This window comes from Hemicordylus capensis, chromosome 2, assembly GCF_027244095.1.
Source record: "Hemicordylus capensis ecotype Gifberg chromosome 2, rHemCap1.1.pri, whole genome shotgun sequence".
Lineage (NCBI taxonomy): Eukaryota > Metazoa > Chordata > Lepidosauria > Squamata > Cordylidae > Hemicordylus > Hemicordylus capensis.
Genome location: NC_069658.1, coordinates 90,377,291 through 90,402,417, shown reverse-complemented (window position 1 = coordinate 90,402,417; position 25,127 = coordinate 90,377,291). Strand labels below are relative to the sequence as shown.

General features: G+C 43.5%; 1 protein-coding gene across 3 annotated transcripts in view; it reads right to left on the bottom strand.

Annotated features, from left to right (window-relative positions):
- Window positions 1-4,256: 4,256 nt before the first annotated feature.
- Window positions 4,257-25,127, bottom strand: part of SHC3 (SHC adaptor protein 3) — a 74,274-nt gene continuing 53,403 nt past the window's right edge. The window contains exons 7-12 of one of the 3 annotated variants that reach the window (XM_053299502.1): window positions 22,923-23,049; window positions 21,375-21,528; window positions 18,196-18,292; window positions 12,617-12,811; window positions 8,962-9,257; window positions 4,257-5,189 (exon numbers count right to left, since the gene is read on the bottom strand). In XM_053299502.1, coding sequence (XP_053155477.1) covers window positions 5,061-5,189; window positions 8,962-9,257; window positions 12,617-12,811; window positions 18,196-18,292; window positions 21,375-21,528; window positions 22,923-23,049 — 998 coding nt within the window. In that variant the 3' untranslated portion in view covers window positions 4,257-5,060. The other 2 variants (XM_053299503.1, XM_053299504.1) reach the window with 2 other exon arrangements.

Genomic DNA, 25,127 nt, shown 5'->3' with positions numbered 1-25,127 from the left:
TTCATTTAAGCGGGGGAGATTAAGCGGGCTAACCACCGGGAGCCAGGCTGCTCCTGGCGGTTCTCATGACTGCTCGAAAGTGGGCTGGGCTCCCTTAGCCCACTTCCGAGCAGTCATGTGAATAGCCTCATTCTCTCTTCCTCCTACCTTGCAAACATGCAACTGCTAATCTGGAGTGAGCACGGCTCTCACCCTGACTAGGGTCATGAGATCAGTCCTTCTGTGAACAGAGCCTGCAAATAAACATAAGCCAAGAGTTTACAGAGAATCCAGACATTCCTACTGATTACTGCTGTCTTTTCTTCCAGTGTCTGATGGGGGGGGGGGGTAGGTCACATGGGAAGAAGGCTCCTGGTGCGATTTCTGCTGCTCCCCTTACTAGCCAACTCTTGCTTTCTGTGATTAACTCACATTTGCCAGGAAAGAGGTTTGAAAAGGGCTGGGTCTTAGAACACAAGAATTAAAATTTTGCACTTTTCAATTTTGAATTTGGGTTTCAAATATCACTTCTTTATATTTAAACTTGGAGGACAATTGCTTCAAATACTGCAGAGTCATCAAATCTTGGCAGCAGATTTCACTACAGAAAGGAGAGTAGGCAATTTTGAAAAGTGCTCTTAATTGCTGATGACGTGGTGCATGAAATGTCACTTCTCTTCGGGTATCTTTGACTGTAATTTTCAGATCACCTCATCTGGAACAGCCCAATTACACTCATTCTTGTTTGAGAAACTCAGCTTTTTTGTCATCCGTTTTGAAGCTGATCTCCAGAGCATCTATTTGTTATTTCAACTGCAGAACCCTATTTCATACCTTCAAGCAGTAAGGTAAAGATTGTGTTTATGCAATTACAATTATCCTCACAACCTGTTCACAAATCTGATTTCTGCAGCACATATGCTAATTATCTTAGAAAATGTCGCCTAGGGGGAAAAAACATAGTGCTATTAAAAGCAGTGTCTTCGGTGCTTGCAATCTGATGAAGCTGTGGACTGGAAGTGAATTGTTTTGCCATGTTTATCATTATTTCAAATTTCGCTGAAGCCATCTTTCTTTAGCATCTTTTAGGGCTGTGTGTCATATCAACCTGATAATCGGTTCTGATGCAATAAAAGCCATACTGGGACATTTTTTTTACCAGAAACTATTCCGATGAATAATGTCCTCAATAGTGAAAATACAGGTGAAACTCGGAAAATTAGAATATCGTGCAAAAGTCCATTAATTTCAGTAATGCAAATTAAAAGGTGAAACTGATATATGAGACAGACGCATTACATGCAAAGCGAGATAAGTCAAGCCTTAATTTGTTATGATTGTGATGATCATGGCGTACAGCTCATGAAAACCCCAAATCCACAATCTCAGAAAATTAGAATATTACATGGAACCAAGAAGACAAGGATTGAAGAATAGAACAATATCGGACCTCTGAAAAGTATAAGCATGCATATGTATTCAGTACTTGGTTTGGGCCCCTTTTGCAGCAATTACTGCCTCAATGCGGCATGGCATGGATGCTATCAGCCTGTGGCACTGATGAGGTATTATGGAAGACCAGGATGCTTCATTAGCGGCCTTCAGCAATTCTGCATTGTTTGGTCTCATGTCTCTCATCCTTCTCTTGGCAATGCCCCATAGATTCTCTATGGGGTCAGGTCAGGCAAGTTTGCTGGCCAATCAAGCACAGTACACTGTATACTTTTCAGAGGTCCGATATTGTTCTATTCTTCAATCCTTGTCTTCTTGGTTCCATGTAATATTCTAATTTTCTGAGATTGTGGATTTGGGGTTTTCATGAGCTGTACGCCATGATCATCACAATCATAACAAATTAAGGCTTGACTTATCTCGCTTTGCATGTAATGCGTCTGTCTCATATATCAGTTTCACCTTTTAATTTGCATTACTGAAATTAATGGACTTTTGCACAATATTCTAATTTTCCGAGTTTCACCTGTAGGGTTGATGTAATGCTGCTTCGTATCAGGACTGCATCAAAGCTAGGGGCGGGGGGCTTACCTTCCTTGAAGATCCGAGTTCCATTCAAATGTTTGAAAAAGAAGCTGCACTCATGGATACAGCAGCTGAAAGTGAGTAGAAAGTCCTGCCCCGCGCTGTCACACACACTCCTCCACCTCTCCCTTCGTGGTTAGAGAGCTGATGGACGTGATGGCCAGCGCTTCTGTGATCAGCAGTCTGGAGCATGAAGGGATGATTTTTGCCAGTTGTGCTGCTAGCAAACAGGATTGTCTGGTCACCTGCTCCAGTAAAAAGACACTCCAAAAGCACATATCCAATTCAGTTAATACCTAACCACCTAGTTGGGTTCCAAGCCAATAATTTCTCAATAGCCTCATCACAAAACACCTGAGCTTTAATATAGCATGGATACTTGGAGAGATGGGAAGCCATTGAGTTTGATGAAATTACTCAGCCTTTTCCAGCCCTTCCTTGCGAACAGTTCTACTGGCATATATCTTTGTACCTTCCTGCCAATGTGTGTTGTATGGGCTTTGTGCAGGCACAAAAACTGCTCCACCTGTACAGGAACTATGCTGGCTCCCTGGCTGCTGGGTGAATCAACTCTATAAAGTGGTGCATAGGTAAAGGGGGAACCAAGGTTGATTGGGGCAGATCACCAGTGCTGCTACCAAGTTTTGAAGGGACATTGGGCAGGACACCCTCTGTGGGTCCCTCCACCTCACTGCTACTGTCACTCCCTGCATGACTGCCCTCTCCCTCTGGGTGGTGGTTAGGATTGGAACTGAAGGAAATGAAAAAGGTGAGTGAGCAGCAGGAGGTGAGGAGAGGCCCAAGTGGATCTTGCATCTGCTTTATACCCAATACAGTCTGAATAATGATGGAATAATGTCTGACTTTGCCCCTAGATCAGGGCTGGGAAAACTTGGCCCTCCAGCTGTTGTTGCACTACAACTCCCATCATCCCCAGTCACAATTTTGTGGCTGAGGATGGTGGGAATTGTAGTTCAACAACAGCTGGAGGGCCAGATTTGTCCAAACCTGCCCTAGATAGTCGTCTCCAGAGCTTGCATAAGGGATCAGCACCCACAGATAATTGATAAACCCCACGTTGGTTCAGCAGGAGGCCCATCATGGAGCCCTGGAGCCTTCTGACCCAAATGTGCTCCTGTTTGTTGTTTGTTCTCAACCACCCAATCCACTTCAGTGAGTCAACAAGTGTGCGCATTAAGCCACTTGGAAAAAAAAGCAGATGGGAGAGCCTCAGTGAAGGATTTTGGAAAGAGCCTGGAACTGGACATCAAAGCAGAAAGCAGTAGTATCTCAGGATGCAGGGTTTGGTTTCTCTGCTGTAACCTGTTGCTAACTTCTAAGAATAGCCTCATTCAGACATGGAGGGGAAGGGTCACTGTAATCGCATGCAGTGTCCCAAGAGTGCATCGGCATGTCCTGGGCACTTCCCAGATTACCCACTGTTCAGCAGTAGTTTACTTCAGCTTGGCAGGATCATCTTGAAACCATAAATGTAGGAGCATTGCAAAAAGCCACCAGCAGGGGGGGCAGCCTTTTCTAGCTTGCGTGAACCTCCTACAATGGGAAAAAACAGCTTCTTTTTTTTAAACAATGTTGTAGTACTGTAATGCAAAGATAAAACCTGAAAGAAGGCATTGGAAATGTGAATGGCACCTTGCTGACAGCACGGGGACTGCCATGTCAAAACACAGGCAATACAGAAACACACTTAACTGTATAATCTGGAAAGCGCCTTGCCCCAGTGCTGATGCACGAAGAAAGCTTACATTGTCACATTTTCCCAGTGTACAGCATTTGTAAGTGTGATGGGATCTGTTTCCGTGACTGGATAGCGCCCCAGCCTTCCAATCACCAAAATGGATACAATTACATTTACAGGGATTTCCGCATGTCCCTTTCCCCACCCCTTCCAAAAGCCTTTTACATTTTTGTACATATGTTCTTGAGGGTTGTGCAGATTTATACCAGTGATCAGGGAATTTGGAAGGAGGAAAGAAACATGTAAATCACGCCCCACCCCACCCCCACGTGCATTCAGTCTACTGCAGAAAGAAGCCTTCAGCACAGGGATGTTGAAGGCTTCTTGCAAACCTGCAGCCCACCTTCCGGTGACAGAGGGCTGCTGATCATGTTGGCTAATATGTTAAAATCACACACATACAACTTTTCCTGGCCTTTTTTTTTTTTTTTTTAAGGTGGCCACAGTTCTGTTTCAAGAAATGAATAACATGAAGGAAAGCTTAATATCGAACATTGGTTTTAATAAATCAAAGCTGTATCTTAAGGTATGTTATTAGAAAAATCAATGCATATACCTCATACACAGAGAGATCACACCAAGTCAAAGTCAAAGCAAATTACAAACAATTTTAAGTAGCATTGTATAAGAATTTAAGTGGGACATTAGAAAGAGAAAATGCTGTTGTACTTAAGACAGTGAATAATGTTTTCAAAAGTTGTTTCAAGCTTACGTTCCTGTTGGAATACTAGCTCATTGATCCATTTCCCCTTATCTGGCTTTTAATCATTGCATTTTGTCTGTTTTCTCTCTACTATTGTGCTTATTAGATCATAAAGCTACCCTTGAGACATCTAGTATTAATTTTCTCAAGAAAGCAAGACCTTTGATATTTATTTTCTTAATCTGGATTGGCATATTTTCTTCATCTTAAAAAGTTTGGAAAAGAACGCAGTTTTTTGTTCTATGACTTCAAGAGACTGACTTCAAAAATATAAATATCTACTCTGTGTGTGTGTGTGTGTGCGCGCGCACACACACACATACATATGCACGTACACATATAAAGTCAATATTCATATTAAAGAATCAGAACGCTTTGATCAGGGTCATTTTTAAGGGGGTGGGGACCTCTGCCTACAACTTTTCCCATGTTTAACCATCTTCAGAAAGCCCTATGAATTTTATTCTTCCTGGCACCATGTGAAATGGTATTTCTTTAGCCTATGGGTGACATTCTTTTTGCACACACATCAGTTTTCACTCCTCTCTGGTTGTAGCCAGTTTGCACACTTCACTGGAGCAGTCACTGTTTTCTCTCAGCTGGCTGATAGAGGCAGAGTTCGCTCCCAGAAGATACAATTGGCAAATTGTTCTCCAGATGATGGTTGATGAGGTGACTAATACTGTCAAAGATGCGATCCTTTGTCCGAACCTGAGAAGGAGAATGTGGAAGTAGAAAGTTCATGCATATTCACCAAAGATGGCAATTTTGATAGTAAAGCAGTGGTTCCCAACCTGGGAGCCTCCAGATGTTGCTGAACGACAACTCCCACCAGCCCCAGCTACAATTTATTATGGCTGGGGATGATGGGAGTTGTCATTCAGCAACATCTGGAGGCCCCCAAGTTGGGAACCACTGTATTAAAGGAAGGGCCAAGCTAGCTCCTTGAAGTAACTATGTGTATGAGTGAAACCTTCCCCCTGCTTTTCCTTGCTGCACTTATGTTGTTTAAGCAATTTTCGGTGAGTCCACTCAATGCCAGAATCAGAGCTGGGTTTGTAGAAAAATGCTTAAAGAAAAGGTGATGGGGGGTGGGGGTCGCTTTCCTTCTTCATGTGTTTCTGTCCATGCAACAGACCTCCCCTGCTTTATATGAGACAGGGTGATTGCTCTGTCACAGCTGGTTTGGCCCCAAGCTTCTGTAAGGGCTCATCGTAGTTTCTGGTAGGATGTTTCTCATTGCAGTTTCTGGTGTTCTTGGTTCAATACTTGAATACCTAAAGTGGAAGAACAGGAAGCCAGGAGAGCAGGTATCTTTATGGTACTACCATGGTGTGACACCTGCTATGCAGTCTGCATTGTCTACTCCAATCCAGCCCTTGATGCCACCTGAGATGTCCAGGATGGAGTAGCCAGCAGATGCAAAATCAGAGGAGTGAGTAGATACTGTGATTGCATCCATCTCCTTCCAAAGCCATTGTTTTGACATGCCCTAAGGCTGTCCCAACCTTTAGAGTCTAGTAAGACGTGACATTTAAGACATCTTTGAATCCTGTGCCTTGGGATTCTCCATGTCTTGTCTTCAATCAAATGCAACCATGGGTTGGGGAAGATCCAGATCAAGAATATGGCACAAAGGGTTAACCCTTTTCTCTGACACCACTCCCCCCACCCACACACACCCCCCCCACACACTGTGGTTTCATTCTGGATTTTTCCATCCCCATCCCATGGCTGCCCTGAGCACAGAATTCAAAGATGTCACCTCTTGTTTGACCCCCAGCAAGTGAGCTGGTTAGCTTATCAAGATAGTGGTTCTGAGAGGCAATGGATGTAACAACAGTATCTGATAGATACATATCTTTATTTCAGTCACTGACCAGCAATCAACAGTATCTGTGCACCCCTTTGATTCTGCATCTGCTGGTGACATTCAGAGGTTAGAGTGTTAGTTGCAATTTTTTCACCCTTAGTTATCAGTCCTGGCTGCAAGACTTGCAAACTCCTTGACCAAGGAGGCACAGAGAATAATACTTTTGCCATGAAACATTCTTTCTTTCCCTGCAAAGCATTTGGTCTATCACAAAACACAGTACAGATTAATGTAGGCTAATCCAACTTTGTTGGAAATAACTTTTTTGGAAAATAATCTTTGACTGTCCTCTAGCGTCCAACGTCTGAGTTGCATCTATTGCTTCTACCACTTTGTATCATTATTTAGTGCCAGATCCCAGGCTGTTGGCCAGCAAAAACATCTTGGGGACCATAAAAAACTATTGTATCTTATCAAGGTTTCATTTGCACTGCAGCAGTTGCAGGTAAATACTTATTATGTTTCATCTGTTACGAAAACACATAGCAGTGTGTTATTAATATACCACTATTCATCAGAACAGTTCTCAAAACAGAAAATGATGATGATGATGATGATGATGATGATGATGATGATGATGATGGAACTTTTGCAAGAATTACAAATTGCCAGCAAGCAAGAATTGATGGAATCATCCAGTTGATAAGGTCACAGAAAATGAGGAGGCAAAAATCCTTTGGGATTTTCGAATACAAACTGATAGGCATTTAACGTACAATGCGCTGGATCTGACAGTCATCGAGAAAAATCAGGTTCTGATCATTGATATTGCAATCCCAGGGGATAGACAAGTCAACGAAAAACAATTGGAAAAAATAACTAAATACAAGGACCTTCAGATTGAAATTGTGTGGCTCTGGAAAAAGAAAACAATAGTGGTGCCTATAGTTGTTGGTGCCCTTGGTGAAGTACCAGAAGAACTTGAACACCATCTTGACACTTTGGGCATCAATAAAACTACAACACATTAACTACAGAAGGCCACACTACTCGGGACAGCATGAATACTAAGACAATATCTTTAATTTTTCTTTAGTTATCCTGGACCCTTGGAAAAGGCCCAATAATTAAAGTACCAAATCCAATCAATAACATCTGGTAGACTGTGTGTAAATACAATAAATAATAATAATAATAATAATAATTATTATTATTATTATTAGCACAACATAAGTGGAAAATCAGACATCACCAAGACCTGGCAATGGCTTAAGAATGGCAACTTGAAGAAAGAAACAGAGGGTTTAATACTGGCTGCACAAGAACAGGCACTAAGAACAAATACAGTAAGAGCAAAAGTCAAAAAATCAACAACAAATAGCAAGTGCCGCCTTTGTAAAAAAAGCAGATGAAACCGTGGACCACCTAATCAGCTGTTGTAAAAAGATTGCACAGTCTGACTACAAACAAAGGCATGACAAGGTAGCAGGGATGATACACTGGAACATCTGCAAAAAATACAAGCTACCTGTAGCCAAAGATTGGTGGGACCATAAAATTGAAAAAGTGGTAGAAAATGAAAATGCAAAAATATTATGGGACTTCCGACTACAAACAGACAAACATCTGCCACACAATACACCAGATATAACTGTAGTTGAGAAGAAAGAAAAACAAGTGAAAATAATCGACATAGCAATACCAGGGGATAGCAGAATAGAAGAAAAAGAAATAGAAAAAATCACCAAATACAAAGATCTACAAATTGAAATTGAAAGGCTGTGGCCAAAAAAGCCCAAAATAATCCCAGTGGTAATTGGCACCCTGGGTGCAGTTCCAAAAGACCTTGAAGAGCACCTCAACACCATAGGGGCCACAGAAATCACCATCAGCCAATTACAAAAAGCAACTTTATTGGGAACAATCTATATTCTGCGACGATATCTATAATAACAGCAACAACATTGATAATAAAATTCAGCCATCCCTGGTCCTTGGGAAGGACTCTATGTCTGGATAAAACAAACCAGTCAATAACACTGCAACAGCTACTGGAGGGATGCAGTGCTGGGACTGAATGGGGGCATTCTGATGATCACACTCGTATTATTGTACACCTGTGGATGGGGTTGAAAAAATAGATCTCGACTGTGAGGGAATTTTCTAATTTTGGGGAGAAACAACTTGGATTCTGCTGGGTTCACGTTCAACTGAAACCTGGGGACCTGGGCTGACGTCACTTGGATATTGCACTGTTAATTGCTATCACAACCCCATATCGCATTTCCATTTGCAAGTAAAGCCCTTACAAGCTTCCTGTGATCTACCTTTTGGTGAATTACAGCTTGGCCATATGGAGGAGAACTATCACTGCACACAGAATGCAACTCTGGAACTGCCTACAGTGGAGTAAAGCGATTGTCTCAATCACTGCACTCTCTCCCTGAACAAAGAGTAGGATGGTTGAGGCTGGAGCAGGCAAGGGCACCAGTGCATTCTGAGAGCACTGTTCTCAATCATGCAGACAGGAATGCCAATAAAGAGTACCTTCCATTTCTAATCCCATGGGCAAGGGCAAGTGTGAGACAGTATTAATAAAAGAGAGTGGTTTTGCATGTCAGTTGGAAGCAAGAGTTCTCTTTGCTGGCCATAAGGTGAAAAAATACTTACAGTTCCTTCTGGGTCCACCAAGAGCAAATGTTTGGCATGTCCATTGTGTAGTCCAGTCAGCACATAAGAGCCTGGATTGGAGGTACTTTTCCTAACCAGGAAGTCTCCACATCGCTTTAAGAGCTGCTCCGCTTCTTTCCTGCTCATCTCCCCTTGATACCAGGGTTCTGTGCTCAGTTCTGCTGCTGCTGCTGCACCAGCTGCTCTGGGCAGAAGAGGACTGGTGCATTCAACTGAGGTAGCCTTGTTCAGAATGGGCTCAGGAGTTTGGTTCTTGAGAGCATCTTCAAAAGGGCCTGATGGCAAGTGTAGACACCAAATACAATTAGGGCTCAGTCCTGCACTTCAAAATAAAGTAGTTTGAGTAGCTCAGGATCTGAGGTAAGCTCCCTTCCCCAAGTTAAACATCTGCCACCTCCAATCTCTCCTGGAGGGAGGTGCTGAGCTGCAGGACAAGAGGAGGGAAGCACTCCACTGAAAAATGTTTTAAGGGGAAAGGTCTTTTCAATCGCACAACAGCATTGTTGCCAGAGAACAGGGTACATTCACTGCTGTCCCGTTTGTTTGTTTGTTTGTCTGTTTGTTTGAAAAATCTATCATGCTCCCATGCTTGATCACTACATTGTGGAGACACTTTCCATGAAAGGCTTTTTAAAAAAGCTTTTAAAGATACACAAATGGCAGAGGCTGGAGGCAAAGAGACATGTGTCATCACTAATGCTGTTGTACAAATGATCCATTATGCCTTACAATAACCACAATTCACACGCTATTCCCCTAGCTTGATCTCATGGCCATAAACTGGGTGGGACAAGCATCCTACCCAACCTCAGGAGCAGTGCACACTCCCGATGTTTGATCATGTGAGAGCAAAAACCTAAATAGGAGAAGAGGGGAGTTATTGTGTGAGAGCCATGCACTGGGTAGGACAGTACCATCCTACCTGGCACCTATACCCAGCTGTTTAATGAAGCGGGAGGAGAAAAGCCATCCTACTCAGCATCAGGATCCCACACAATCACTCCCCCCTTCTCCTTATTCATACATGATCAAAAATCAGGAGCACACACAGCTCATGAACTAATTAATGCTGACGAGAGCCAGTCTGCCATCACAATGGCTAGCTGGAGAGGGGCAATCTCATTTTCCCAGCAAAGATATATATTGTAAACTTAATTATTTTCAGAATGCTGAGAGAATATTATGCTGAGATTATCTGAGATTATCTAGACCCATTTCAAACTGGCTTTCGGGAAGGCTATGGGGTGGACACTGCCTTGGTCGGCCTGATGTATGATCTCCAATTGGGGATTGACAGAGGAAGTATGACTCTGTTGGTACTTTTGGACCTCTCGGTGGCTTTCAATACTATTGACCACAGAATCCCTCTGGAGCATCTTAGGGGGTTGGGAGTAGAAGGCACTGCTTTGCGGTGGTTCCACTCCTACCTCTTGGGCAGGTTCCAGATGGTGTCCCTTGGAGACTGTTGTTCTTCAAAATCTGAACTTTTGTATAGTGCCCCTCAGGGCTCTGTATTGTCTCCAATGTTGTTTAACATCTACATGAAAATGCTGGGAGAAATCATCAGGAGATTTGGTGCAGGGCGCTATCAGTATGTGATGACACCCAAATCTACTTTTCCATATCAACATGATTGGGAGGGCGCATGACCTCCCTAAATGCCTGTCTGAACTGAGGCTGAATCCAGATAAGACAGAGGTACTTATTGTGCAGGGTCAAAACTCGGGAGATGAGTTTGATCTGCCTGTTCTGGATGGGGTCACACTTCCCCAGAAGGAACAGGTACACAGTCTGGGGGTGCTTCTGGATCCAAACCTCTCCCTGGTGTCCCAGGTTGAGGTGGTGGCCAGAAGTGCCTTCTATCAGCTTCGGCTGAAAGGCCAGCTGCGTCCACTTCTTGAGATAAATGACCTCAGGACAGTGGTGCATATGGTGGTAACCGCCAGACTGGATTACTGTAACAGACTTTATGTTGGGCTGCCCTTGTGTGTAGTGCAGAAACTACAGCTGGTTCAGAATGCGGCAGCCAGGTTGGTCTCTGGGTCATCTCGGAGAGACCATATTACTCCTGTATTGAAAGAGTTACACTGGCTGCCGATATGTTTCTGGGCAAAATACAAGGTGTTGGTCATAACGTATAAAGCCCTAAACAGCTTGGGCCCTGGGTATTTAAGAGAACGTCTTCTTCATTATGAACCCCACCGCCCATTGAGATCATCAGGAGAGGTCCGTCTGCATTTGCCACCAGCTCATCTGGTGGTTACTCAGGGATGGGCCTTCTCTGCTGCTGCCCCGAGGCTTTGGAATGCGCTCCCTAGTGAAATAAGAGCCTCCCCATCTCTGACAACTTTTAAAAAGTCTTTAAAGACACACCTATTCACCCAGGCTTTTAATTAAATATTGTTTTAGCAGTTTTATCATCATTCTAAAATGTTGTTTTAAAAATTGTAATTGTTGTAATGTTTTAACTTTTACTATGTCATTTATTTTGTTTTAACTACTGTTTTAATTGTTTTTATTATCATTTATTTTAACTAATGTTTTAGCTGTTTGTTTGTTTGTTTGTTTGTTTGTTTGTTTGTTGTAAACCACCCAGAGACATGAGTTTTGTGTGGTATAGAAGTGTGTTAAATAAAATAAAAATAAAAATAAATAAATAAGATTCTATTTCTCTGCAACAAAAGTACTTCCTTTGAAGAAAAAAGAAAAGAAAAGAAAAGAAAAGAAAAGAAAAGAAAAACATGTATGACAACTGAGAAAAGGCTCAAGCTGTTTCTCCCCATTGAAATATATGAGGTCATTCTCACAACCAGTCCCACTTGGGTAGGACAGGGCAAGTCCAGATAGGGCTGGTCATCTGCAGCCCCAGGACTGCTTCCAATCCCACCACTCCTCCCCTGGGAAGCCCTGATTCGCAACCCAGGCTTAAAGTGAGGTAGGAGGATGTGTGTACACCTCCTACCTTACTCAATGGTCATGTGGAGCTCTGTGCTGACAGCAGCTGCTCCCAGTCTGCTGGCAGCCACCTTTATCATTGAGCCAGGGCAGTGCAGAGCTTTCCCAATGCACCACGATGCTCACATGGTGCATTGAACTGGCAATCCCAGCTTGCTTCCCCCCATCACAGCTGGACTTGCTGCCATGCTGTTCTTGTGAACACATGGGTGGCACAGCCCAATGGAGGCTCCCATCGTGTGGGAAGAAGTAGGTAGATTGGTTCTTGCCTTCCCTCCAGCTCCCCCCACCTCTACCATATGGTTGTGAGAATGACCTCAGTGAGCCTTAAACATGCTTAAATGTGCTTGATTGTGTCACATCTTAAAAGGGGAAGAAGTTCTAGTATAGTCACAGTGGGGATGAGGAACTGGATCAAATGAGAAGAGAATGATGGAAAGAGGCTTGGGGGAGGAGGTTTCTAGAATGAATAGAGGCAGTGGTGGCCACAGGGCAAGTGTGTGGTTATGTGTATGCTCAGGCATATGTAATTGGTAGAACAGAGAGCAAGACGATGTGCACTTGGGCAAAGCCCTTGCATACACACACACAAATTTGGACATCCTTCGAGTTACTACCATTATGAATAGAGGAAATGACAGCTGTGTAGATTCAAGTGATATTTTTAAGAGGAACTCACTCATGTCAAAAAGATCTTTTTCTGGGCTGCTGTCTTTGGTACTTTCTGCTGTTCCACTAAACATATTTTCAGAATCTGCCTGAAGCACCTGAAGAGTCTCCATATTAATATGTTGTGTATTCACATAGGTTGGCACTTCTCCTGGTGGGGTTACATTAGGCTTTCCTTCTGGAATGCTGTAGATGTCCAAAGACCCTGTGAAAATGAATGCATTTTCCCCCTATATTATATAAATCAATCTAAAAGATCATCCAAGCAGTGAGGTCTAGAATTGCTGCCCTTTGTTCATACATATTTTTTTAAAAACAGACAATCTAGATAATGACATCACCAGGTGTAGTGATGCAGCCCACCAACTACTGGGTTAATGGTACAAAGGCTGTTTCCCCCCTGATTGACAGGCTACAGGCCTGAGCCAGACCCAATATGAGGATAAGATGGGTGGGTCTAAAGTGTTCCCCAGGGGCTTCTGGGAAAAAGAAGGGTGTGCCCTGAAATAGAGGAGGGTAATGGAGTGTGGTAAGGCTCTCTCAGGGTGGGTTCTGTCTGTCCCAGGGCCAGGGACAGCAGGGTTGCTTTCACCAAGGTCCTGGTGAGTTCCAAGAGAAGGGAGAAGCCCAGGCTGAGGCTCCTGAAGTTAGAATTAGGTAACATGTTAGTAAGAATTGTGTTAGGAGTGTTATTCTATTTGCGTGTGTGTGTGTGTGTGTGTGTGTGGTATACCCAGCTACCCTTTTTTGTAACCATTAAGAAAACAACTTCATTTGCAACAACTGTGTTTAAGAGCCTGTCTTTGTCTTTAAAATCCTGAACATGCTTATTTTAGGAAAATAATCATAAATTGGTTTATTCTTGTTTTAAAAGTTATCTCAGAGTGTTTCAGGCGCGGCCCGTGAACGTGCCTCCGGGGGGGGGCAGCTTCTTTAAGTGTAAACAGAGCCGGTGCTAAAGCCGCCCAGCAGCCCCCACGGCAGGGAATCGCCTCCACCACTCACCTGGCTCCCACGGAGGCAAGTCCCTGCCAGCAGCCAGGTGAGTGGCAGAGGCAATTCCCCACCGCGGGGGCTGCTGGGTGACATGGAGCACCAGTTCCGTTTACACTTAAAGATGCCGCCCCCCCCCACGCCCCGGAGGCACGTTCACGGGCTGCGCCTGAAGTGTTGGACTGGCTCTGGAACAAGGGGAAGCCCCTAGTTCACACACACCCAAAAGGACTGCAAAGGTCTGCTATTTTCCCACTTAAAGATTCATCTATTTGTATCCATGTTTTCATATGTGCCTGCTAGCACAGTTAAGGAAGGGACTGGGGGTTATTGCTCTCTTCGGTCAGAAAAGCACTATTACTTGAGAGGTTGGTGGCAGATAATTCAACCTACCAGGGATTCTTTTAGTTAATTTAAGACCGGGTCAGCCCACGAGGCACAGGGAGAGGTGGCTCAGCTAAAATTTCTCTCCCAGGAGTTGGCGCAGTCCTTTACACCAGCTCATTGCATCCCAGTGTTTTCTGTGTGTCCCTCCCATTTATTTTTCTGACCAGATTTGCTGTGAGTTTTGTTTATTGTTTACATTAGTCATTTCCTCAAATTGGCCGACTTCCCAAATATGATACAGCCATATCCAAGAGGGGGTGTGCGATTTTCACCACACTCTCTTTTCCCCAGCAGGGCCGTGGACCACTCAAAATATATATTCCTGAGGGTGATGGATAGGGTGCCTATTGCCCACCCCGCCATGCCCCTTGTATAATAGGTACAGCAGGGCTGAGGAAGCTCTCTGCAGTGGAGATGTTTCTTCCCAATACACAGCCACATGTTCAGTCAGGATGACAACTGTGATTATTTCCTTTTCATGTTACACAAAAAAAAAACCCCTATTTCACTATACAACAAGAAAATAAAGTATAGATGAATAATTAAAGCCCCTGCCTCCACAGGAACTGATAGTAAAGGGCAAAGGGGAATTTACAGGCTATTCATCAGCAATGTGCCTCACTCAACAGGACACATTAAGAGGGGAATAACCTGCAAGCAAGAAGTGTTTAACACTGGAAGGGACTAGAGAAATGCAATTCGATTTGCTAGCAAATCAATTCACCGTGAAACTGGGGCAACTTGCAGATTCATTAACAAACTGAATCACCCCTTAAATGAAGGGGCTGATTTTACTATGAATCGGTCTGCTTGTTTAGCCCACTGGGAACAATGGGGAACACATATCACCTAGGGACACCAAAGTGGATTGGATGGTAGTTCATGACCCAACCTACCTGCCACCCAACCAACACACAAAACAATTGGGAAATCGAGCTATTTTTAATTATTTTTAAAAAAAATATCTGGGTTAGTAGGTCAATGACCTACTGACCAGATAATAATTCCAAAAGTTATTAAAAATCACCTGATTGTCGAGTTGTTTTGTGCGTTGGTTGGGTGGTAGGTAGATTGGGTCATGAACTACCATTCAACTCACTTTGGTGTCCCTAGGACCTGCCCATGGGAAACAATGGGATGATTTGTGTTCTCCATTGTTCCCAATGGGCGATTCATGATTTTTTCATGAACTTCTGATTCAATTCATCAAACTGGCCGGCTAGTTCAATTAATCAATTCTTTTTTGCAATTTGATTTGTGGTCAAATTGAATCACAAAAAGCAATTCATGCACACCCCTAGAAGGAATCTTTGATAAATAGGACTAACTTCTGAGTAAACATTATAGAAGGAGCTTGGTCATAGGAAACATCACTATTAAATATATGAGCACTAGAGTAAATACTGTGTTGTGCCACCATTTTAATTCTGTTTTCATCTGATTGAGGAAAAGGAATGCCTCAGCAATGTCAAAACTAGAAGGCTTCATCAAAAGGTTGCTTCTAATGGAGAAGCACCTTCATTCCGGATAAAGACAGGTGGGACCTGCTAACAAAGGTTGAGACTAAGAAGAGCTAATTCAATAAAACCATGGCAGGAAGGAAATAATGTCCAAGGCACTAATTTTTTTTACAAAAAAACCTGAAATTTGAGTTTATTGTACTGATGCCTATGTTGCCTCTATTTTCAGTATGTTAAACTGGCTCACAGAAATATATTTTGTGTTTGAGATGAAGTGTCCATAAAACTTCATATTCAGATCGGCAAATCTGGGTTTCTTCTGTCCTTGCTGGCCGCTTGTTGCCACCACCACCGCTTGTCAAGTGTAACTGACACTTTACTAGGACAATACCCTGACGTTGGCTCAACTGGATAAACTGACTTCTGCTGTACTAGAGGATAGGTTCAGGAGAGTTCCCTCTTTGGAGAGACTGTGTCCTTGTGGAAAGGGAGATATTGAGACAGGTGGCCATGTGCTTCTGTACTGTTCCTTCTTTCATGAGCTGCGTTCCAAATATATTGCTCCTCTCATTCTTAGATACCCTGATAATTCAGATGAATTTTATATAAACTTTTTTCTTTCTGATAAATACACCGATGCTTCATACGCAGTAGCCAAATTTTGTACGGCTGTGATTAAGATCCATACATGGTGTATAAGAAACCGTCAGTTTTAAACATCTCCCCTTTCCCCCTTTTCTTTAATTCTGTTTTACCCTATTCTACTATATCTCAAGTTTTAATGTAATAGATTACACATATGTACATATTCTACCAGATCTGAGCTTTCTTCTCAGAGGAATCCATGCCCTTAAAACTGGAGGTTACCTACTGCAAAGTCAGCAGAAGTTTGCCCTGCAAGATTTTTTGTGGTGCCGCTACAAGTGAGCATTACTGTTCAGCAAATAATAGGGGAGACTGAGCAGAGATGGCTACAGTGCTCAAAGGAGTAAATACCATTACAGAGATAAAACTGTCGTATGCAGATTGTTGCCTTGTTCTTGCCATGAGTGAACTAGGTAGGTCCTTCCCCCCTCCTTACTCTGCCATCACAGCTGACAGCTGTATCATAAACCCCCTCATTAAGTTGTGCCTGTTTGTCATCAAGCAGCTGTCATCAATGAGAGATGCTGAAGAGAGTGACTTGTTAAAAACCAAAAACAACACAGTTTACATATTGCTGAACTAATAGATCTAATTTACTGAGCAAAGTTCATAAAGCATCAATGAGGCTGGGGGGATCTTCCCATTGTCTTCTCCTGCTAATCCAGCCTGGAGGTGTTCACAACTCCCAGAGCATCAGAGGGACAAACACCAGTACAGAAGATTGATTGCTCGCCTCACTATTATCTCAAAAGAAGGAGGACCACATTCTGGACTTTCCTCCAGCTACAGCAGCAAACTAATAACAGGTTCCTTCCAGACAGCAATATACTGTATGACATGCTGGTTCTTTCTGAGAAGAACCAGCCCTTTTCCCCATTCACCAGAAAAGTAGTAATTGGTTCTTCTCAGAAAGCAAGAGCTTACTGGCAGGTGGCACAGCAAAAATCACAGGAGGGCCCTGTTTGGCATCTGAATAGAGCATGAATTCATGCTGCAAAGGAAGGCGGAAGCCCTCAGGAATGTGTGGAGGGTGAGTATACTTGCACTGGGAACTTGTGTGCAAGTTTCTCATGTTGCACAGCTCGTTGACATCTGAAAGAGCCCATACTGGAAAGAAAGGTTCAATAACAACTGGTCTCCTAACTTAGATAGGTTCCAGTTAGGATGCTATGCAGTAGCATCATGTGAGAGCCAGTTCCTGTTGCCACCTTTGTATGTTATGGTTTTTGAACCTTCCTAGATCCTTTTTCAAGTCATGGAGACCTTATTCATTGTTTCACTGGTTTCAACAAGCTAAATGCAGCTTCTGCTTGGCTGCTCCAGCTCTCTGATAATATGAATTCTGTTTCATGAGAGAGTTCCTTTGCACCATAATGACAAAGGTTTGGTTCTAGTTACTGCAAGTAGACTTGATGGTGGAGTTCTGTGCTTCATTGGATATGTTTGATTCCATGACTCCAGATGTTATTTGTACGACAACATGCTGCTGGCTCCTGAGTGAAGGACTCATTACAGCTTCACGTCAAGGTATATGTGTTTAAAAATATTTCTGAGCCAGGGAAACACACACATTCAAGTGTCTGTGTGAGAACGTGTCTGCATGTGTGGTGAGTGTGTGATATTATTTGCACAGGAGCAAGAGAAAGGGTGTTCCATGAATGTTTTGTTTTTCACCATGCCCTTACACTTCTTCTTCAGCATTTCTTTGGGGTGGCAGCATATCTTTGGCAGGGAGAGGGCAGGGGCCCATATTCACTTTTTGTCCCGGGACCCACTCCAACCTTGCTATGCCCCTGTGCTGAAGAAATGGCATGTGTCTATATGTGTAACAGAAGAAAGGAATGCTGAAATGTTCTACTTTAGGGCATGTTCTCCATACACAATGCATAATGGATTTGAACTTTCTTTTTTATTTATTTCTTTTGCACTTCTCTCCACCTCCCTCCCCACTGTCCTTATCTCAAGCCCTTCTATTATAATTGGTTGAAAGAAACCTTGCCATTGGAATGAAGTCCAATTAAGTTCTATCCTCTATCAATCTACATTATTCCAGCTGCAGTCCTAGAATCCATGTAAAATGTAACCATTTTCGAATCCAGCTTACCTTGTCGACTGGGTCCCTGCTGCCATTCTTCACCAAAGAATTCTCTTATGTGCTGGCTCTGGTAGTATGTTTGCTCTCTTCCCATTGCTGATGCAGACTAAGATGGTAGTAAAAATATTCTTCATGCAAACGCTACCTTTAAAAACTGTAATGCATTTTCAGTGGGTCTGTTTTATGATTGGTCCAGATGCAATTCTACCCAAACCCCGTCGTCCTTCATTCATCATGTATGACACTATAACTGAGCATTCTTTTATGAATGAGTTTGCGTAGGAGGATGAGAGCAATGATGACCTTCAGGGAAATTGCACTCCTTTCCTGTTTTATTAACCCCTGTAATTCTAAATGACAAAGTAGGCATATTATATCTATAAAATGAACTCCTCTAGTTTCAATCACTCTTTCCTGGAACAAGTTTGACAGTCTAATAATTCCAATGGAAATTTCACCCATAATAATGATGCTGGACCATGAACCCAAGTATCTTCATGATGATTCTAAATGATAAGATGTGCCAGATTTGTGACTCTCTACTCATTTCCCTGTTATGGGGGTGAACTGATAGGTTGCTTGCTTCTCAATACAAATAACAACTACCTTGGGATCAGACTAGACAAGCTGTTAAATGCACCACCATCTAGCTGCAGGCTTGTTTTTTTCACTTTAAAACAGGAGCTGCGTGCAGCATGGAGGTAGAGGATGCACTCCTTTATCTCAGGGACGGCTCTTCCATGAGGCAAGGTGAGGTGGTTGCCTCAGGCAGCAAGATGTCCTATTGCCCCTTGTTTTTTTTAAATCAAGTGGGGGGGATGAGGAGGTGTGCAATAGAGCAGCATATGGCACTCTGACTCAGATGCATGGAGGTCTTGAGCTGCCATTACTTTACCTGCATGTCATTTTCCTGCCAAACATTCTTCCAAAGCTGTTTCCGTGCCCCAATGCCATTTGCTGCAATGATACCTTTGGAGGGAGGGATTTTCAGTGGGAAAATGGCATGCAGGTAAAGGGTTAAACACTCCCTCATTCTATGCCATAGTCCCAATACAGATCAGGCCCCTTCACTTTACTGTTTTGAAGGCGCGGGGCGGGGGGAGGGGGGATGCCAGCAACTAGACAATGACACATTTAATATCACATCTAGTTTGGGCCTTCATTAAACTCACAAGAGAATGGACACAAATACATGCCTGGCACTTTTGCTCCCATCCTTATTTGCATTAACTATTATCTGAATAATCAATGCGAGTCTACATAAGAAATAACCAATAAAGAGGGCAAACAAAGCACATCCCTTTATTTAACATTCTCATCTCCCTCCCTCCCTCCCCCCCCCCCCTCTCTCACACACACACACACACACACACACACACACACACACACACACACACACACAGGATGGATAGATAGATAGATTCAGGAACTCAGTGGAATGTTGACTTTTACCAAGCATTTTTCAAATTGAGTTTGGAGAGCTCTTGCTATTATGCCCTGAGCTTTCAAGAAAGATCTGGCTGGCTATTGTGTTTGGAAAAAGAATGGTGAATTTAGGGTCCTTCTAGATGGCAATAAACTGTGGGGTGGGAAAAGCTTTAACACAAATTCTAACTGTGAGCTTATTCACCCTCCAAACATTCCTGCAGGTTTCCATCCTATGCCCCAGCACAATCTCATACTCCGTCCAGACACCAAGCAAGAACCTTGTGTGATTTTTGCAGCCCCATCTGCTGGCCATGCTGCTCGTTCCTTTTTCCCATTCACCAGAAAAGTAGTAATGCAAAAGGGATGTGTTCTTCTCAGAAAGCAAAGGCTGGCCAGCAGGTGGCACTATGAAAATGTTGTGAGGTCCCTGCTTTGCACCTGAACAGTGTGACATCCTGATGGAGCATAGAACGGAAGTCTGTGAGAATGTGTAGAGGATGAGAAAGCTCACACTTAGAATCTGCAGGAAAGCTTTTCATTTCCCATTATTCATTGCCATCTGAAAGGACCTTTTGTCCCATCCAGCAAGGCTTTTCTCATATTCTTATTTTAAGAGGCCAGTGGGAAATGTCAGAAAACTCTGACATTTACCTGTAAACCCCAAGACGAACAGAATGCCTGTGGTGATGACTGAGATTCATTTCCATTTCTATCTTTTACCAGGAAAGGGAAATATTTACCAATGCAGGTTTGTAAACACCCATGCTTCCTATCATACACATTTCTGACAAATCTCAAAACCAACTGCAATGAGGAGTTTTGGCAGAAGAGCTACTAATAAACAAAGCTCTTGTGTGCAAGTATTCCTTCAGTGAGTTTCATAAACTGAATATTTCCCACTAAACTCCCAAACTCCTTTTTAAAGTTAGAAAAGCTTAAGAGAAAGTCCAGGGGTTTAGTGTAGGAAGCTGCTGAGAAGGAAACAATAAATTAAGGAAGGGCACAATCCAGAAAAGTACACAACCAGCACTGTGCATCCAGCAGGGCTTTTGTCCTTTTCTCCCCTCGCAAAAACCAGACTTCAAGGCCATATGGCAAGTGTACTATGCTTTTGAAATTCAGGATAGTATCCAATACAGTTTTAATCCAACATGGTAGGGCATATGGTGTTGCCATTCAAAGGAATGCTACCCTCATTCAGACAAAAACAACCCTGATCACACTCTTGCATTAAATGAGGGAGATAAAGCATGATGCTTTCCCTATCCATTCACCGAGTACATCTGTCCTGCCTTTTAGGTTACCAGACATCAATATAATGTTTATTAGGAAGAACATATTTAAAATCAAGTGTACATAGGTCCAGACTGCATGGTCAATTATCCAATTTATGTGGTGAAATAGGAGGTGCATATAACTCCCCTCATGTACATAAAGCGTGATGCAGATACTTCATGGTGGAGGCCCAGATGTTGACGACCCATTTGTGCGATCTTTCACTCTAAAAATGAGGGAGGATAAGTGGCATGTCAGGCTTTATGGATGAGCATCTGTGTGGAATGTCTGCTTATGTGGTGGGAGAGTTAGAGAGACAGTAAATGAATGAGCTTGGCTGGAGTCTTCCCAAGTTCTGTGCACCATAACCTTTTTCTCAAAGAAAGCTAGGTTCCTTTAACTTACTGTTATATATCATTTATATAGTTATTTTCTGTTAATTAAATTAACAACTAAGAGAACCAAGCAGGGTTTAGTTTGCCTACCTGAGTAGTATCTGAAACAGAGGAGACCTTGGCCTTGAGTCTTGCATCAACCAGGCCCCCAGTGGGAGGTATCTTATTTGGAATGCTGTTGTAGTAGAGATGTTCTGGAGCTTCGCCATCTTCTTCCATCCACACTTCATCCAGACTTTGCATTCTGTCAAAAAGAAGCTTGGTTATTTTGCTTCAATCTCAGTTTTTCTGCTTTAACTTAACAAACTGTAAGAACATTTTAAATGGGGTAAATATATCCAGATCCCTAACAATTAATCTCTTGCGTCACATCTGGGAGCTTATCTATGGACCTGATCTGAGGTTTGAAGGGATATTTAAATTGGGTCAAGAGGTTTCTAGCTCATCAATGTATTTTCAGAGTAAAATCATTACCATTACTACTTGCCCTCCAATACTTAGATTTGTCACAATCCTGGTAGCTACTCTTCTAGTCATCAGCTAAGAATGGCAGGCATACAGATTTATTCTTTGGGGGTACTGGATGCCTTTTCTGCCTGTTTTCCTTTGTATCCTCTGTATGACATCAATTCTCAGATATGAGCATGGGCTTTCCCTTCCAGCTTTCCAGGCAGTAGGAGATCTCTTGCTGGGGCAGGTAGGTGGCATCCTCCTCCTCCCCCCAGTCAGCCCACCACTTTCCTGAAGGTGGGATAGGGCAGGGGGTTGGACCAGGCCCTGCTCATGGATCACAGGTGTCACGATGGCCGTGGCGGAATGGCCCACTGCAAATCTCCACCCTCACATGCCTCCCACTCACTGGCTGTTAGCTGTGTGTCCTCAAGTGGATAACAGTCCTCAAGTGGATAACAATCATAATATAAAATATGAAATTGAGACAAAATACTTAAGAATCATAAAGCCAGCATGTTAAAACAACTACCAGTACACTTGGGCAGCATAAAAACCAATACCACCCGCTGGGGGGTGGGGGGCAGCAGATTAAAATGAGTGAATATAAAAGACCTCGGGCTACTGTTTGATGAAACCATTACTAAAATACCTGAGCAAACAAGACAGACTTGACCTAATGCCTAAAATGCAATAATGAGAGCATCTGGTGAGTCTCTCCATTCCAAAAATAGGGCTGAGCTGGGTGGCACCATTCAGTGAAGAGCTGCTTCCATGGTGATGGGCAGCAAGGTGAGGCAGGTGAGGTGGGGGTCATTTTGCCACCCCACTTGTGCCCCCCAAATATGCCACTCTGCACAGCTCCTTCTCTCCTCATGGAAGGCCTGCCTCTGCTTCATTCTCCCTCTCATGTGCAGAGTGGAAGAGGTAAAAGAGACAAATCCAGAAAGCTTGACTGCAGGTAAATGAGGTCGACCACTATATTATGATACCTGTTACAGAAAAGGTGTGGAGACTGGCACACAAATTAGACTCCCAAGGCATAAGATCCAATCTGTTGACACCAATCTATTTTAAAAATTTGCACTATTTTGCTCTGTTGTGCAAATTTACTCATCTTTTATTTTGCCAGAACTTCAAGGAAAACTTCCATTTAAAAAAAATCTCCTGCTGTACAGTATTTCTCACCTATCATGAAGAGCAGGAATCTTGGAAGGGCACTGCAGATATTGCTTAAAACGAAGCTCAAACGCTTGTCCTATCGTGCTAATAATATCCTGGGCCAGGTTGTCGCAGCATTCCAGGATGTGGCATGCTGGAAGTGATGGGAAAACAGGGAAAGTATTCAAGTATTCTCTTTCTCTGGAGAAATCAATGCTTCAGTTTTACACCATTATTTTACATCCAGTTTAAATAAAAAATACAATGGCAAAAGCAAATATGAAAATCATAGATCTAATATCTGGAACCTCTTTTTAAAGAATAGCCACCAAACCATGTGTACTTTATGCAAATGTTGACTACCTCAGGGTGGGCAGAAAGTAAAGCTAATGGTAGATTTTTAGGTGATTTTCAGTGATCAGCAAATGCATCTGATTCCCAACTGTTTAATAATAGCAATTAAAAAGGGCTTCTCTCACCCCTAAATTAGACTGTAAAAATGGACAAAAATTGAGGGGCAACAAGAAGTGGATTTTTGTAGGAAAGGACTGTGAGTTCCAGGGGCGGAGCCACCATTGGGCCATCAGGTTCAAAGAACCCGGGCCGTGCCCCATCAGGGGCCACGCTTTGCGGCCCTGACACGCCCTCCCCATGTCTGATGTCAGACTCCAAAGTGGGGGCCGCGCAGCCCCTGTTTGGGGGTTAAAGGACAGCTGCGTTTGCAGCGTGGCCAGGAGCGGCTCTTCCCTGTAGGAAGAGCCATGCAGCCCCTTTTGGGAATTAAATGGCAGTGCATTTGCAGCGTGGCCCAGGGCGGCTCTTCCCTGCAGGGCCAGCCTGAGTCTCGCTCCCAAAGGGGCCGTGTGGCCCCTTCGGGAGTTAAATGGCCAGCCCTGCGCTGGCCTGACTCACTCCCAAACGGAGATGCAGGGCTCCGTTCGGGAGCCAGGCCACCCCCCACCCCACGTCTAACATCAGATGCAGGGGCATGTCTAGCCCCTGCGTCTGACATCAGACACTGGGGGCGAGGTGAGTGGGGCCTACCATCTGGACAACTGCAGGGTTTTCCAACAAGGCAAATAGCAGCTGGGGGGGATATTCATCACAAAAACGGTGGGGGGGCAGCCCCCCGCCCATATCCCAGTTTTCCACACACAAACTAATATTAAATTTTTAACAAGAGGATCTCCGATCACAGATCTCTCAGTGGCATGTCCAGGATGGCTCAAGGAACATTCCCAGATGAGGCTTTTAGCTCGCTTCTCCACTGGAATGGAGGTGTGCATTCGCACATCGGCTGGATTCACACTGAAGTCCGTGGGAAATATTGGGGAGCATTTCACACATGATTCAGGTTTTTCATTGTGCATTCAAGCCTAGCCAATTTATGTCCAAGATTTTTTTTTTAAAAACAGCAACACTTTTTGCGTCATTTTGGCAGGGAGCAAATTCAAACTTGCAGTAAAGCCTTGCAATAAACTCATAGTAAAGTTTGTTGTCTGGGAAAGCTCAAAAGACTGTGGTGCCGGAGGTGAGAAGCTAAATGCTGCCTAGCCATATGTCCCTGGTGGGGACGAAGGCAGCCTCCTTTCAGAACCAAATGAATAGGAGTTCTGAAATTTGGGAATGTTGGAAATGTAACAGTGAAGTTGTCGGCCAGAGGTGTCATGAGGTGTCATGTCAGCCAGAGGTGTCATGTCCTCCAGCTTCCATTGGATTAGCTGTTCTGATGTCACAGAGGGCCTGAAAAGTCTTCCCCATACAGCTGAGTGTTGAATAGCAGCAACTGTGGAGGAAGAGCAGTGAGTACTAAATAGCTGTTGCCAATAAATAGCAACCAAGGAAGAAATAGTTCCATGTTGTTACTGCCTGGTGTTGAATGGTGCATTAGAGGCAGGGGGCAGTGAGGATAGCACCATGTAGATGCACAGCTGATTGACCATCAGAAATCTGTGCAGGCTTCTGACATCATCAGCTGATGTCCAAGCAGGGAGCTGCTGAGAACTAGGCAGAAGCTGCATTGCTGCTCACTGCCCAGCTCCAAAAGTGCCATGGGATGCCTGCCAGTAAAGGAGATGGGCCCCCCTCCTCAAGTCATTACTCAGTGGTGATCATTTACTATCCACTGCACCTTGTCACCAGCTGTACTGGTGCTGAGCATTTTTATATCTTACAATTTGAATGTCTATGTCAATGAGCAATTTTCATTCAATAATGAAAAAATGAGGTTCA